We start from the raw sequence: 14,472 nt of genomic DNA on the forward strand, positions 1-14,472 counted from the left end.
TTTGTATTTGAATAATTGCACACAAAGGTCTTCTGTCTGTTACTAGTTCATCCATTCCATGAAGTTTAGGGACCATTCCTTGCATATGCCCTGGCACAGAAGCTAACATACCTGCATATAGAAAATGCTCAACAGTAGTTTGTCAAATGTGTGGATTAAAAAAAAAATTACACTGTGTACTTACATAATTTCTCTTCAGTAATTTAAAATGGCTTTCATATTTTCCCACTAAAATGTAAATAGATTTTTTATAGAGCATACAGTTGATAAGTGTTGCTAAGGATTGAGTGTAGAAAACCAGTCTTTGAATAAGTAAGGGATGACTCTGAAGAGACACAGCCTCTTACTGCTTGTAATTTACTTAGCATGTGTACAAGTTACTGTGTTTAAATGCATTAAATTCTAAATTACAGAAAGAAGGAAAGTAATGGTGAAGAGTATTACAGTGCAAGTTAAGTGTTTCTCTAAGCCCTTAATGCTATGTAATGATCATACTATGAATGACAATATTCTCAATGTTAGAATAAAGAAGTCTTGGTAGAAATTATACTTTGAAAGAAAGGACTTAAATGCACATTATATTATGTTCTTAAATTAGCTGCCTATTACTTCTTACAAAGATATCTGGGGAAGTATGAAATGGTTCCTGTGTATGTGTGTATGTTTGTTTTCTTTCTTTTCCTTTTATTCCCTCTTTTTTCTTTTTTTTTTCTTTCATTTTATTTTTTTTGAGAGGGCATCTCTCATATTTATTGATCAAATGGTTGTTAACAACAATAAAATTCTGTATAGAGGACTCAATGCACAATCATTAATCAACCCCAAGCCTAATTCTCAACAGTCTCCAATCTTCTGAAGCATAACAAACAAGTTCTTACATGGTGAACAAGTTCTTACATAGTGAATAAGTTCTTCTTTTTTAGTGAATAAGTTCTTACATGGTGCCCTCTTTTTTCTTTTTAAAGGCCAAGAGATGGACTTGACATTCCTTTCTGCCCAAAAAAAGTAAATATGCTATCAATCAATTGGATTTAGGTCCAATACGACTCGATAGTTATTTCTGAATGAATTAAAATGCTGATAATTATTAGCAAAACACACACACACACAGAGCCATTTGTCTATTAAAATTAAAGTGGTAAAAACTAAATAGGGAGATGAAATTGAGAATGCAACTAATTTGGGGGTAAGTTGGGCTAGTTTCCACATTTTCTCTCTCCTTTTGGTGTCAATTTCCCCTGATGGACTGGAATTTCAGTCCTGGCACCAGTGAAACAAGATCAGCGCTATAAATCAACCTGCTTTCAGACTAAACAGACTTCAAAGTGCAAAGTAAGCACTGGTGACAGAAGAGCCCTCGGTTACCTGCTGTTTCTCTGTCAGCTGAGGTCAGCTCTCCATTGATCCCATTCTCTTTGGCACTTGGATAGGTGCTCTGTGACCCGTGCTCTCCAAAGGTGCCCTCTTCGTCCTCCCTGTACGGGAATCCATTGGTGCTTCTGACCAGTCCCTCCCCTGCCCCGCCTTGATCCTTAATCTCAGGTGGATGTGGGTGTGCAGACGCCTCTGTTAGTTGAGCTGAGGTCCAGTGAGGCACCTTTGCTTCATCTTTCCGATCATCTGCCATTCTTTAATGCCCTGTGACCTCTCCTGTGATTGGAAAAAGAAAAATAGTAGCCATTAGTTTTGGCAAAATATGATCTGACATTAGCAGTATCAAGATAGGGCAAATTATAGCAAGCTAAGTGGTTTGCTATGACCAAAAGTAAACATGTCCAATAATCCACTTTCAAAATCAAGAGGTAACCCTTGTTAATGCCTTGTCTTATATAGATCGTTTATGACATATCTATTCTTTCAATATAAGATCATTATCAATCTATATATCCTTTTTTTTTTAAGCTACTGTTTGGCATTTAAGGACACATTTTAGTTAACTTTCACTGACATCAATTGACTGTAGAGTCAAGTAATCCTTCAGTAGAGGGAAAACCTGCAGTATGAGAAAACTGGGTAGAAAAAGGTGGGAAAAGGAATGGCTGAGGAGAAATGTTGGATTATGGAAAATTATTCCAAGTACTCTTTTAAAAACAAAACTCTTCCTGAAACCTAGAAAAGGACGTAGTCAACATATTAGCGTTTTCAGTTGCAAAGTGTTCAGTTCAAATCAGAGGTGGCTATGTTATTCCAGATGTTGTGTATTACAAGAAAGATAGTTTTGACTTAATATTTTTTAGTGAATTTCCCTGAACCTTATCTACAGATTAGGGGGGCATGGTATTTTCTCTCAGTATAAATCTTACATAGAGAAAGGACACAAAGTATAGTATTAGAACTATGTCCTACTTTATGGTATTACTTCACAACTAAGTGAAATCAGATCTTGAAAAATTAAATCACTGACATAGATCATATATCATATAGGTGTAAATTAAAGTTTGAATAAGTTGTGGAGTAGGTGTTTTGCACAGCCTTCATTTATATGCTGATGCCACTCAGTTTAGAGGTGTAGTTGATGAGAGGTGATTCATGACTCGGTTTTGTAAAGCTGTTGGCAGCTATGTAGTCTCACTGAGAGCCTGCTGTCCCCACAGTGAGGATGGTAACATACGTGACGACACAGGCAACTGTCCCTGATGGAAACTAAGAACACTTCCTCTTTTTCAAACACAGTAACTCAAGCAAAAACCTCTAAACAAGAAAAAAAAATTGTACTGAAACTAATTTACTGCTGGCTACCAAGGTTTGTTTAGAGATAGTCACAAACCAATTAAGCTGTAAAGAAAGTAAGTTTTCCTACCAGATTCCTAACAAGCATCGTCTGTTTTTTACTGACTTTGGATGTTATCCTCAGGTGCCCATTCTAGTTTTCTTTTCATACCAGGAAGAGCTAGAAGAGTGAACTCATTTAAACTAACTTGATGAAAACACCAAACTTCTCCCAAAATTGCTTCCCATAAAAGTTCTATTGATTGTCTCTAAGAAGGTAGTTAAGCAGGATGTAAGAAGTTTAGCTTTTAAAACATTGACTGAAGGGCTTGTGAATAGATCAAGTAGCATTCCTGTATCACTGACAATGTGCAAAGAACCATTTGCACAGAAGGGTTTCCTCACTTGTAAAACGAGGACAATGATGCCTGAGTCATTGGTTTGTTACAAAGTTTAAGTAGAAAAAACTAAAGGGCTCAGCATAGTCGATGGCATGACCAATAAGTACTATAGGCTAGTGATGCTCAAAATAGAAGTCACTACCTTTGTTGTTGTTATTATAATTATACAAAGTCATCATGTCTGAAATAGTGACACTTCCAGTTTTTCTGGAATTGCTGGCATAAGAGACTGAAAACTTGGTAAGTGCAATAACAAGAGTTACTTGTGAATCTGTCCCCAGATATTGTGTAGGACTGAATGAATGTTCCAAGACAGACATGGCAAATGTCTGAGACTCATGAGAGGAGCACATCCTCGGAATTAACTGTCAAGCCTGTGTATCTCCCTCTGAAAACTTCAATACACCTTTCCTAGAGATGATTCTGCAGTGTTCAAAAGATGTTTTGTCATGTCTTCCAGTCAAATATCAAAGGACCTAATTCAGGAGTCTAAGGATTATATTTCTTTTGAGTTTTTGTGGCAACTTCACATGTCTGATGGACTGAAGAAACTATCTAGATTCAAATTGTGGCCTTCTAGATCACAATATTTTATTGATAGTGAGATTCTTGGCTCAGTATCTTTATGTTCACAGGCTTTGATTACTTTTATTTTACCAGAATAGCTTAATTTCCATATTCTTATATGGTTCAATCCATTCTGTGCACAGATTGAACACTTGTAATTAAAAAAAGTTTCACATAAAGAAGTATATGTGACAACATGGATGGACCTAGAGGGTATTATGCTCAGCAAAATAAGCCAGGAGGCGAAAGACAAATATGATTTCACTTACTTGTGGAATCTAAAAACAAAACAAAACAAACTCAACAAAATAGCAATAGACTTACAGACACTGAGAAGTGACTGGCGGATACCATGGGGGAGGGGTTGGGGTGGGTTGAGAGGGCGAGGGGGATAAAGAAGCACAAAATTCTCAATCATAATGTAAGTTGGTAACAGGGATAGTAGTACCTCATGGAGAATATAGTCAATGATTCTGTAAGATCTTCCTATATTGAGAGACAGTACCTATACTAGAGGGGTGAGGATTTAATAATGTGGGTAAATGTTGAACCAGTGTGTTGTATATCTGAAACTAATATAAGATTGTATTATCAACTATACGTCAATAAAAAAAATTAAAAAGAGGTATATGCTTTCTTAATGTCCCTTTTTTAAATTAATAGGTGTTTTATCTCTAGAACAGAATTTTTGATTTACAGAAAAACTGAACAGATTGTAGAATTCCCATGTACCTGTACACACAGTTTCCCTAATGAATGTTTTATATTAATATGGCTCCTTTGTTATAATCAATGAATAATATTAATATGTTATTAATAACTAAAGTCCATAGTTCATTTAGATTACTTTAGTTTTTACCTAATGTCCTTTTATTTTATTCTGGAATCCCATCTAGGATACACTACATTTAGTTTTCATGTCTCTTTATGTTCCTCTTGGCTGTGAGAATCTCTCAGACTTTCCATGATTTTGAAAACCTTGAGAGTACCAGTTAGGTAAATTGTAGGAAGCCACTCTACTGACATTCGTCTGTTTTTTTTTTCCCATAATTTCAGTTGCATTATGTGTATTTGGGAGAAAGACCACAAGGGGAAAAGTGCTCGAATCACCTTGAGAAGTGCTGAGTTACCTGGGCATGTATACTATGAGCTTCCTAAGAGCTTCTGATATGCTACTGGGCACAGGGATCTCAGGGAGGAGCAGTGATGGGCAAAGCAGCCTGACCAGTCTTCCTCAGAATCCTTTTTTTGATGCCATGTTTATTAGCATTTCCAAAACAGCTTGGGAAAGAACTAAGGTTTTCACTTTAGCTCATATTTAACTGTGGGAGTTCTAGCTATAGATATTCAAGGTACTTAAACAATTTGAGTACTCCCAACTCCCAACTAAAATTGACAATTTCCTTTCCAGCCAAAGGCTTCTGGAAAAGATCTGTCAGTGACTAAAAATCCTCATCCTGAACCTAAAAACACAATGCTTAAACAAACAAGGGAGAGTGTCAACTTATCAGCACCCACATAAAATATTAAGATAGTTTGTTTTCAAGAGACCAGTCTTTTAAAAAGTAAACTCCTTAGTATTCAATACTTTACAGTATGGCATTCTTTTTTAAATGAATCAATAAAAACTAATTTTGTAAGAAGAAAAATCTGGCTGGCCATGCTGATTTTAACTAATATCAAGGGTAAAAAGTAAAGTGAATTTATTACTTAAAATGCTTCAGCTGACTTTCTGATAAGACTACTCAGATAATACACTTTAAAATGTTTGCAGATTAATCAGCTATCACTTTCTAATTTGCTGGGTTTTTGGAATTTACACAGTCTAATCATCTATTAAGTTACAATCATTTTTAGAGATTTCAGGCTAGAATTGGCATTGCTCTGACAAAACTACATTGACAGAAAGATTTCTTTCTGTTCTACTGAAAAGCTGCTGGAATCAAAGGAGACACTATTAGGCCACATTCACTTATAATCACAACATGATATTATTAAAATAGCAACCATTTATAGTAAATTTCACTTAAATTCCTAATCAAAGTTTTGGGGTCACAGGTTATCTCCACTCTTCAAAATGGTATTACAACATAATTAAAAGTGATCATAGTTTCCTTTAATTTCTTCTTCCTGATGTACAATATTATTTTTACCTGAATTTCTTTGAAAACCTAGAATATGGAATTAAAGAAGATAAGAAAGCTGAGATAAAGGCCAATCCCCTCCAAGTCTACAAAAGGAAATTTGTGAGGTACCAGAAATTGTAAGTCTACTCCTACTGTGTAAACGGAAAGACTCTTCTCCCCATACTGCAAAGGATGACAGATTCTAACTGCTCCTAATTGCTGAATGGCTGGGGATCTGCTACACAACCTTCTGGTTTGATACTTAAGCTCAAAAACTACCTGAACTTTTCTCCCTTTTCCCTTCTCTAAAGCTGATCTTGATAATGTGACAAGAAAATTATAAAGTTAAAAAGAAATGTACTAAGTCCAAGATACTGCTTTACAGTTTATAATAAATTGCAATGGGGGTTTCAGCTGTTAGAACTGAACACAAATTACAATATTAATGGCGAGACAGTTACCTGTAATGTGGATTTTTAAAAAAGGAATCTGAGTGATTCAAATTTCTACTTATGTCAGAATGAGACACTTCACTTGGCTTTATCATGCCATGGTTATTATGCTGCATATTATAGGGTCCCAGTATACTTCTCAATTAAGATACACAGCTGCAAAAAGAAGCTAAAAGATCTTGTACACATTAGTTATGTACTTGAGTGGTGAGCTTCAATTTTTGCTACCCTTTGTTATTAAACAATTTCCGCTTGATATTTGAAAGTTCTGTAAGGACAGACTTACTCTACTTTCATCAAAATTCCAGCTTTTCAAATTCCAGTTCTTAAAATTCTAGCTTTTTCCCTCAATAAACTTTAAATCTGGTTCTCTTAATCGAATGCTCCTTAGCAAGAACACTCATGTCGTTTTTCATTTCACTGACGGATAATTATGAAAAATGTTAAGGTTTGTTAGTGTTTGGTGTCTGTTATCAACCTTCGATTATAATGACATGAGCTGAACTATACTGCTTGTCACTGATTATGTATCTAACCTAATGAAGATTCAACCTCTATCATGATTATACAACCAGAATGAAAACTGTCTTTCTACACATTAAATTCCAATTTGAAATGGTACATGGATTAATTCTTTGTCTATTTAACATATGTACAATTATTCAATATTGTTTTTAGATAGATTTGATGCATACATATTTAAGGCTGTAGAGTGAAATAAGTACTTTGTCCCCACATTGAGTTAAAGGCTTTAGTACCATGAATCAGGAGCCTTACAAGTAGCCAAATCTCTTAGATAATTCTAGTTGAGAAACCCAAAGAAAGATAAAAGAAAGATAAAACAAGTAAAAGAATGGAAGGAAAAACAACAACAAAACAAAAGGAAGAACAGAAAAAAGGAAAAAATCCAACTCAATATAAAACATGGTTATATGGCAAAACTCAATCCCTGGTTCATGAAAGACATATTAGGTGATTTTTAATAAATAGAAAAATTTATACAATTTTGTAAGCTCTTGGAGATACATTTTGTAGCTCATGGTAGATCTGTTATTGTTACTATCAGATTTCTAGAATATTGATTACAACACCAATAATTATATTTCTACTATACTGAGATTCTCTTATAACTAAACACATCTGCTTAAAAAATTTTCCAGACCTAAGACTGTAACACTCTATATTTTAAAACTCTGGGATTTTACTAGCATGCCTGTCCAGGTATTTACATAAATTTATATATGTATTTGTTTTTGTGAGGAAAAATTTGTACTTGTCTACATGCAGGCAACCGAAAAGCCTGCCTCCTAATCTGTAAAATTACTTTAGAAAACATTGCATTTTATGTATGATTATCTCTCACATAGGATTTATAAAACGTTAATTTACATTGGAATTTAGAAATAAGATAATTTGTATTTTGCTGATTTCTGATATTCCTTAGACAATCAGGTAATATCTGTTCCCATATTTTCCTTTAATTACTAGGAACCATAATGCTTAACTGCAGCGTTTATTTCATTCTAAGAATTTGCAAATTTGTGTTCTATTTCTTATTTTATACACAATTCCAACGTTTTATTTTGGGTATCATTCTTTTGAGAAAGTTATATAATATTATGTAGCACACAATAACTCTCATGTTGTCTTTCATGTATACAAAGTGAATAAAATACAAAATAGATATCAACCTTTTCTATACAAAATGTTTTATAAGACCTAACAATATTTTAGATCTTTCAGGTAGGTTATGGGTTAACAAATGCTAGTGCAAATTATGATTTCTTGGAAAAAATAACAAATTAGTTTTTAAAAAAAATTTCTTTTATCCATCTTCCCTAGAATATAGTGTTAATCACCACCCAAGCATGCATTGCTAATCAGCAAATGATAACTTTAAATGACAAATCACTTAACATATTGGAGGCAACCAAGTAACATGCTTTCGTTGGTTCTCTCTAAGGGTTCTAATATGTGCACATTAAAATTTAATGCATTTAATGCATTTAAAGGTCAGCTTAAAAAGAGAAGCATTTTCATTTGGACCCTCATTTGTCATTGGACTGTCTGAATATTATACACAAAAAATAGTTTGATATACTCTGATAGTTCCTGCACTTTCTTTCTTTAGAGCAAGTAGCAAATAGATATATTTAAGTGTAGCAAAGAGTAGCTCCTGAGTAGGTATGCCCTGAGGACTTACAGATACAAGAAAATAAGATGCAGCTGTCACATTTCCTCCACTAGTTAAGGGAAAGAATACGAGGTAAGTAGAAATGCTCAGAAGAAAATGTACCTGACAACTTTGCTGTCTTTGAGCTACTGATGAATTTTTTTTCTCAGGGCAAATTCAGGGCTAAAGATGCAAATCAGAGATAAATTTTACTCAAAGAGAAACCATTTCCTAATTTTCTACCTACTTAGTTGGAAGTTTTTTTCCTTCCAAGTATGAAAAGGGTCATGCAAAACTAAGATGCACACAACTAAAACATTATAATACTATACAAACCGATCAAAACACCATTTAGTCTTAAGCTGGGTTTCAAGTATTTATTGAATGTTGAATGAATTAAACATCAACCTCCTACCTCACAATAAACATATGGGAAAAGGTTCTGCCAGCAGTGGATTTTTGGCCAACATTAGCTTAGCGGGTGAGAAGAGAATGGTTTTGAATGTAAGTTTCAGGCATGGTAAAAGAAATGGGACTGAAGTTCTAACTCCACTGAGATCATATGAAAAATAACACCAGCTCACATAAATTAATAGATCCTCAATCCTAGTATACATTATAGAGACCATGTGACATTTGGGTTTATATATCTTTAAGATAAATTATTTCATCCCATTTCAGAAAAAGTTGAAAGTGAAATGATCCTCGGTGATAATCCATTCCAATGTATTTTAAGGTGTTTTCAGCCAATTATCTCCAACATCAATCTAACAAATTAGAATTTTCTGGGTATGGGGTTTGGAAATCGATATTTTAAAAATTTGACAGGTGTTTCTGATATGCTAAAGTTTGAAGATGTGTTTTCAGGCAAGCCTGCTGCACAGGACTTCAGAAGAGTACAGAGAGTGATAGAAACACACATATGAAACATCCCTGTAAAATCACTGCAGAAAGAAGTTAAGAAAATTATCTCAAAGGGTCACATGATCATTCTAACAAATAGGAGCTGAACATTTGGCTTCCTCAGTTCAAGACATTTATGATGAGAAGATGGAGACCAATCTTAGGACTGACTGCTTTTAATCAGCTTCCTGGGAATACCCAGGTCTTTGTTGTATATAATCCTACTTGAGGGAAGCAGAAATGTCTCAGAAGAATGTTGAAAATTACCCACTATCTGTGGTAATAAACCTACTTCATATTGTGAAAATGATGACTAGTCCTTGAACAGTCTATCTATGTCTTCAAATTGTCATTAGAATATCATTTTAGATACTCCTTGGCATTCATTAATGGTTTAGGACACAAACACACTTCCTTAAAATATCTCAAATCCAATTATAATTGTCTTTACCTGTTAAATCATTTTGGAGATGAGTGTCAGTAATAGGCATGGTGTGATACGTGCTATTCAGAACTCTCAAAGAAGTAACTGAATGATTTGATAACTAGATAACGGAAATGTATGCTGAAAATGTCATTTAGCAGTGTAGAATTTCTTCTCTCAGGATTCCCATATAACCACAGACCTCATTGTTTTCCTTTGGGTTACAATATTAGAAAGATCACAAAGCACAGAAATTGTCACTGATTATACTTATTACTAGGCAGCACTAAATACTCTCAAAAATTGGCAAAAAGAGAAATAATAAAAGCTTGGAAAATCTAAAGGAAAAATACACTGCGTGCCAGATAGGCATGTCTCCATTTTTATAATGCACTTGGCATGGACAGTTATAGAATGTTTTCTATAACATTTTCTGCCCTGTTATCATGTAATGTATTGGTTCAATAAAAACACTGGGATTATAATTTTGTACTGCTGCATATCCAAAGATGAGCAAAAGAATAAAACAACTTGTTATATAATACAACTAAGCACATGAATATTGTTTCCTTTTCCTAAATTGGATCAGTCATGCCTTAATCTATTAGTTTCCATGCCAGTAATACGAAGCAGAAACTTTTGTGTTGGCCCCTAACAGTATTAGAAGTTTATGTATAATCTATATCCTTCTTTATAAATGCTAAGGCATTCAGAGCTTAAATACTTGATGAATTGACTATAACGCTGTACTCCTTTTCTTTGTCTTCTATGCAAACCTGAGGAAAAAGTTCTTCATGACATGAAAAAGTTAAGTTGAAAATCCAGATATTTGTTTCATGTCTTCTCTGCTCCTTTTAGGCTGATTGTAAAATACCTATAAGGATGACTCACCATCAGACACCATGACTAACAAACAACTTGTATGAAGGAAGTTGGTAGGTGCCTAATTACTTTTGATGATGACGGATACAGAGTACAAAAAGAGCCAGTTTTAGGTTATTTTCAGAATTAGATAACACAAATAAGGCATAATTCCAGGCAAGATGGAAGTGTCCAATACATGTTACCTATTGTTTGTTACCATTTAATGCCTTTTATTTGAACATTTTTAGCAATAGGATACAGTGCATGGTTTGCTGCATATTGAAAAACTGAGGCCAGAGAGAATAATTATTTGAGCAAGTTAGACACATCCAGGGAGATGTGGAATGAGAAGCCAAATCCACTAGTACCCAGTCCATTGCTTGCTCTTTCACCAAGTAAAGAGACTGGTGCAATGGGGCTGGAACAAAAAAGAGAATCCAATCAATATAACCACATTAACTCCAAAAGCCTGTTCCACTGATAGCAACATTTAACTGGGTAAGGTGCTTGATGTGACCATGGTGCATAACCTATACGTCAGAGCTTTATATTATTTCTCAGCACTTTTTCACATTATGTAAGAGGACTAATAAATACCTTATATACATATCAGAAATAAATTACATTTAAAATGCTCCAAAGCTTTAGCCTCTACTGATGATATTAACTAAGGAACAGCACTAAGGTATTGGCGATATGGTGGAATAAGTAATAGATTTCCAAACAGGAAATGAGAGAAAATTAGAGTGGAATCCTGGCTCTCCCACTTGTAAACAGAAATGGTGCTAAATATGAATGTTAGTTTCATAACCATGTGACTAAATTTACAACCAATGAACAAATTAGTTTTGACCCCTAGATCAGTATTTTTCTTTCTTATATGAGGAGAAATTCATCATAATAACTTTAATAAAATTTTCTTTAAGAATAAATTTAAGCTTCAGGGTCAAAAGCTTAAGAGGGAAATTGTAATTTGGATTTTGACAATTAATGATCTTGTTTCAAACTTTTTCCAGCTTGAAATCTTCAGAGATGCTTCAGAGATTTCTTTATGGGTGGTGGGACCAGGGCCACAACCCAGGTGAACTTGAAGGCAGGGCTATTTATCACAAAAAGATGCTAGAATTAAAGAAAAACAAAAACAAATAAAACCTGAAAAGTTGGAGTAGAAAATGGCAGTCATGTAAAGAAAAAAAAAGAATGATGGAGAGGACACTAACAAATGGAAATTCATCCCATGCTCTTGGCTAGGAAGAATTAATACTGTCAAAAAAACGGCCATCCTGCCTAAAGCAATCTACAGATTCAATGCAATCCCTATCAAAATACCAACAGCATTCTTCAATGAACTAGAGCAAATAGTTCTAAAATTCATATGGAACCACAAAACCCTGAATAGCCAAAGCAATCCTGAGAAGGAAGAATAAAGCAGGGGTATCTCGTTTCCCAACTTCAAGCTCTACTACAAAGGCACAGTAATCAAGACAATTTGGTACTGCCACAAGAACAGAGCCACAGACCAGTGGAACAGAACAGAGAGTTCAGATATTAACCCAAAACATATATGGTTAATTAATATACGATAAAGGAGCCATAGACATACAATGGGGAAATGACAGCGTATTCAACAGCTGGTGTTGACAAAACTGGACAGCTACATGTAAGAGAATGAAACTGGATCACTGTCTAACCCCATACACAAAATTAAGTTTGAAATGGACCAAAGACCTGAATGTAAGTCATGAAACCATAAAACTCTTAGAAAAAAACATAGGCAAAAATCTGTTGGACATAAACATGAGCAACCTTTTCATGAACATATCTTCCCGGGCAAGGGAAACAAAAGCAAAAATGAACAAGTGGGACTATATCAAGCTGAAAAGCTTCTGTATAGCAAAGAACATCATCAACAGAAGAAAAAGGCATCCTACAGTATGGGAGAATATATTCATAAATGACAGATTCAATAAAGGGTTGACATCCAAAATGAATGGATGTAAAGAGTTCACGCACCTCAACAAACAAAAAGCAAATAATCCAATTAAAAATGGGCAGTGGAGCTGAACAGACACTTCTCCAAAGAATAAATTCAGATGGCCAACAGGCACATGAAAAGATGCTCCACATTGCTAATCATCAGAGAAATGCAAATTAAAACCACAATGAGATCATCTCACACCAGTTAGGATTCAAAAGACAAACAACAACAAATGTTGGCGAGGATGTGGAGAAAGGGGAACCCTCCTACACTGCGGTGGGAATGTAAATTAGTTCAACCATTGTGGAAAGCAGCATGAAGGTTCCTCAAAAAACTCAAAATAGAAATACCATTTGACCCAGGAATTCCACTCCTAGAAATTTACCCAAAGAATACAACATCTCAGATTCAAAAAGACATATACACACCTATGTTTATTGCAGCACTATTTACAATAGCCAAGAAATGGAAGCAACCTAAGTGTCCATCAGTAGATTAATGGATAAAGAAGATGTGGTACATATATACAATGGAATATTATTCAGCCATAAGAAGAAAACAAATCCTACCATTTGTAACAACATGGATGGAGCTGGAGGGTATTATGCTCAGTGAAATAAGCCAGGTGGAGAAAGATTAGTATCAAATGATTTCACTCATATGTGGAGTATAAGAACAAAGAAAAAACTGAAGGAACAAAATAGCAGCAGACTCACAGAACCCAAGAATGGACTAACAGTTACCAAAGGGAAAGGGACTGGGGAGGATGGGTGGGAAGGGAGGGATAGGGGGAAAAGCGGGTATTACAATTAGCACACATAATGTAGGGGGCGGGGCATGGGGAAGGCAGTATAACACAGAGAAGACAAGTAGTGATTCTCTAGCATCTTACTAAGCTGATGGACAGTGACTGTGATGCAGTATGTGGTGGGGACTTGATAATGGAGGGAATCTAGTAACCATAATGTTGCTCATGTAATTGTATATTAATGAAACCAAAAAAAAAAATGATGGTGAACTGGAAGTGAGGAATGTATGTAAAAGCATAAATTCAAAAATTAAATACTTAATGATTTTCCCTGAATGGGATTTGCTCTCTGCTAATTAAGGCAGAAGAGGGGATGAAGTCCTGGGGAATTTTAAGCAAGATACCATTTACTCTGTTTCTTGCCACTTTATCTGAGCTGCTCAGTGCCTTTATCTTTTGATGGACAATTCTTTCCACAAATGTAAGCCATGTGACTGATGCTTTGCCTCTAACATGTTTCAATTAAAATTTATTCCAAATGTAATAAGTGTATATAGTTTAACAGCATAATCAGTCCATAGACCTTGTCTTCTGTAGTCCTTTGAACTCAATGCACTCCTTGTCAGTAGATAAGATCAAGCAAAGACCATCCTGTTATGAAAATTATAGAATCAAGCTTGATTTTGACTGATAGGACATTGCCCTATATTACTTCTAAAATGAATTCCAACTCTAAAACTACAAATCTTTATTTATCAAACAATTACTTGTTGAAGAATGTCTCCAAACCATTAATGGAAAGGCTCTATGTAACAGGTAACAGGGAATGATTGAGAATAGAAGAAAAATATACAGCCCTTATGCTGAAGGAGCTCATATTTTATTGATCTAAAATGACTGAAATTATTTTATTAATTTCAGTTTGTGGTCTAGTTACGTACTATGTTCTAAAGAGCTCTTTTTCATTAATCTGTATAGTGTTAGGGAATATTTTCCTTGAAGTTTTATGAGTCATATAAGATGGAATTCCTTTTTTTAATTTTTTTCCTTTTGATATGTTACAGTAGGTTACAATCACACACAACCTGATCAGGTTGCATTCTTCTGATGAGACATTTAAAGAAGGA

The 14,472-nt window shown here is 34.6% G+C and overlaps 1 protein-coding gene across 22 annotated transcripts in view; it reads right to left on the bottom strand.

Moving 5' to 3' along the window:
* MAP2 (microtubule associated protein 2) overlaps positions 1-14,472 on the bottom strand; it is a 283,777-nt gene that overhangs the window by 70,935 nt on the left and 198,370 nt on the right. For all 22 annotated transcript variants that reach the window (XM_057503615.1, XM_057503613.1, XM_057503612.1 and 19 more), the window contains one exon: positions 1,366-1,650. In XM_057503615.1, coding sequence (XP_057359598.1) covers positions 1,366-1,627 — 262 coding nt within the window. In that variant the 5' untranslated portion in view covers positions 1,628-1,650. The remainder of the gene's footprint in view (positions 1-1,365; positions 1,651-14,472) is intronic.

This window comes from Manis pentadactyla, chromosome 6 (genome assembly GCF_030020395.1).
Source record: "Manis pentadactyla isolate mManPen7 chromosome 6, mManPen7.hap1, whole genome shotgun sequence".
NCBI classification, from domain to species: Eukaryota; Metazoa; Chordata; class Mammalia; order Pholidota; family Manidae; genus Manis; species Manis pentadactyla.